At 39.2% G+C, this 2,376-nt stretch overlaps 1 protein-coding gene across 1 annotated transcript; it reads left to right on the top strand.

Annotated features, from left to right (window-relative positions):
- The first annotated feature begins 14 nt into the window (after positions 1-14).
- Positions 15-829, top strand: LOC119665219. Its single transcript, XM_038074507.1, has one exon. It carries the CDS (start codon positions 72-74, stop codon positions 450-452), a length of 381 nt encoding a protein of 126 aa, XP_037930435.1. The 5' UTR covers positions 15-71; the 3' UTR covers positions 453-829.
- Positions 830-2,376: the final 1,547 nt, after the last annotated feature.

Genomic DNA, 2,376 nt, shown 5'->3' with positions numbered 1-2,376 from the left:
GGGAAAATGGAACCAGACAGAATAATTCTTACGCACTGAACAGGCTACAAAGACTGACATGCGTATGTATAATGGGTGCCATGCGGACTTGTCCAACAGCATCCATGGAGGTCCTTCTAAAGCTCACACCCTTGCCGATATACATCAGATCCCGTGCGGAAAGGGCAATTCTTCGAATGAAGAAAGGAAATATAACGGATAGCTGGCTTAATAGAAAGAAGTTCGAAAATCTTGATAAGCAGTGTCCGGAAATTTCAATGCCATGGGACACAATGAATTCTAAGTTCAGCTTTACTAAGCTTTTTAGAACTGAAATAAGCAACAAAAGAAACTGGGAGGGCATCAATCAAACCTACCAGCTAACGAAGAGTACAATCGCATGGTTCACTGACGGCTCGCTTACGCACGAATGTGCCGGAGCGGGTACAATCGGACCAGGCAAGAAGCACTGAGTAGCGCTGGGAAAATATACTAGCATCTTCCAAGCGGAAATTTGCGCTATTTTGAAATGCGTACTCATCAATATTGAACGGAATTACCAGGGAAAAAATATTGCAATACTGACAGACAGCCAAGCGGCGATCAAGGCACTGGACTCGCATCAGGTGACCTTAAGACTGGTGTTAGACTGCCTTGATAAGCTAAATGTGCTTGGCGAAACAAATCAAGTGTCGATTCTTTGGATACCGGAACATACTGGAGTACGCGGAAACGAACACGCGGATAAACTAGCCAGGAAAGGGGCAACCACACCGATGATGGGACCGGAACCTTTTTGTGGACTAAGAAATAACACGCTCTTTTCTCTCATAAAAATAAAGGGGAACCAGAATAAAAAGGATAACTGGGATAATATACCAGGATTAAAATAATCCAAATCACTTATTGGTACCTATAACAATAAGAGATACCAGGATTGTATGAATCTATCAAAAGAAAAACTTGGAATCCTAACAGGGCACTGTAGACTGTAACGACCCAATTTTTCCCTGCACAAAAATTAGGGTTACATAATACCACGCTGCCCTAACGTATTTGTGCAAATAATAATTATAACAATGAAAATTGTAAACAGCCAAAAACAATGCTGCACAGAAAGACTTAAAAAAAATATAAGCAGGGGCAAAAATTGTAAACAGCCAAAAACAATGCTGCACAGAAAGACTTAAAAAAATATAAGCAGGGGCAAAAATTGTAAACAGCCAAAAACAATGCTGCACTGAAAGACTTAAAGAAAAAATATAAGCATGGGTAAAAATGGTAAACATGCAAAAACAATGTTTACACATAAAAAAAAATGCAAACTTGGTGATAGCGGAATTTAAAGCGTCACCAAGAACAAATAAAAGGCGATGTTTTTCTGAAATCGCTCTCTTTTTCGGTTTAGTTGTGATCAACGTTGGACGGCTCAGTTTTGGACCTGGCGACGGAGGAAAATTTATGGTAGACAGCAAGTCACTGGTGGGATTCTAGAACGTGTGCACAGAGCATACGACAGGTAAGGTGTATCGTACCGGTCTGGGAGCTTTAAAAGTTGTCAGATGAAGGATGTACATGGAAGGCTTCTAAAAGTACTCCATGGACATCCTGCACAAAAGGTACGACTTTACACCTGCGTGTAGTATGGCCCTCAAGGAAACACTGGGAAAAATCATTACAAGGTAACCAATACTGCTGATTAACCTAAAAAAACAAAAAAAACGGTAAGCATTTTTATCTTGTGCAGTACAAATATATAGATATTACTTCGAAATTTAACTTGTGTTTATAACTATATCGCTATCGCTTTGAAAGCCTGACTTGCGTGTACAAATATAACTACGGCTGAAATCTAGACTTCGTGGATGTATTACTTCGAAATTTAACTTGTGTTTATAATAATATCGCTAACGCTTTGAAAGCCTAACTTGCGTGTACAAATACAGCTACTGCTGAAATCCAGACTTCGTGGATGTATTACTTCGAAATCTAACTTGTGTTTATAATAATATCGCTAACGCTTTGAAAGCCTAACTTGCGTGTACAAATACAGCTACGGCTGAAATCCAGACTTCGTGGATGTATTACTTCGAAATCTAACTTGTGTTTATAATAATATCGCTAACGCTTTGAAAGCCTAACTTGCGTGTACAAATACAGCTTCGGCTGAAATCCAGACTTCGTGGATGTATTACTTCGAAATTTAAATTGTGTTTATAACTATATCGCTATCGCTTTGAAAGCCTGACTTGCGTGTACAAATACAACTACGGCTGAAATCCAGACTTCGTGGATGTATTACTTCGAAATTTAAATTGTGTTTATAACTATAGCGCTAACGCTTTGAAAGCCTAACTTGCGTGTACAAATATAACTACGGCTGAAATCCAGACTTCG

This window comes from Teleopsis dalmanni, unplaced genomic scaffold (assembly GCF_002237135.1).
Source record: "Teleopsis dalmanni isolate 2A unplaced genomic scaffold, ASM223713v2 unscaffolded_contig_3994, whole genome shotgun sequence".
Taxonomy (NCBI): Eukaryota; Metazoa; Arthropoda; class Insecta; order Diptera; family Diopsidae; genus Teleopsis; species Teleopsis dalmanni.
Note: the sequence above shows the minus strand (reverse complement) of the source record. Positions and strands in the feature narration are given on the sequence as shown.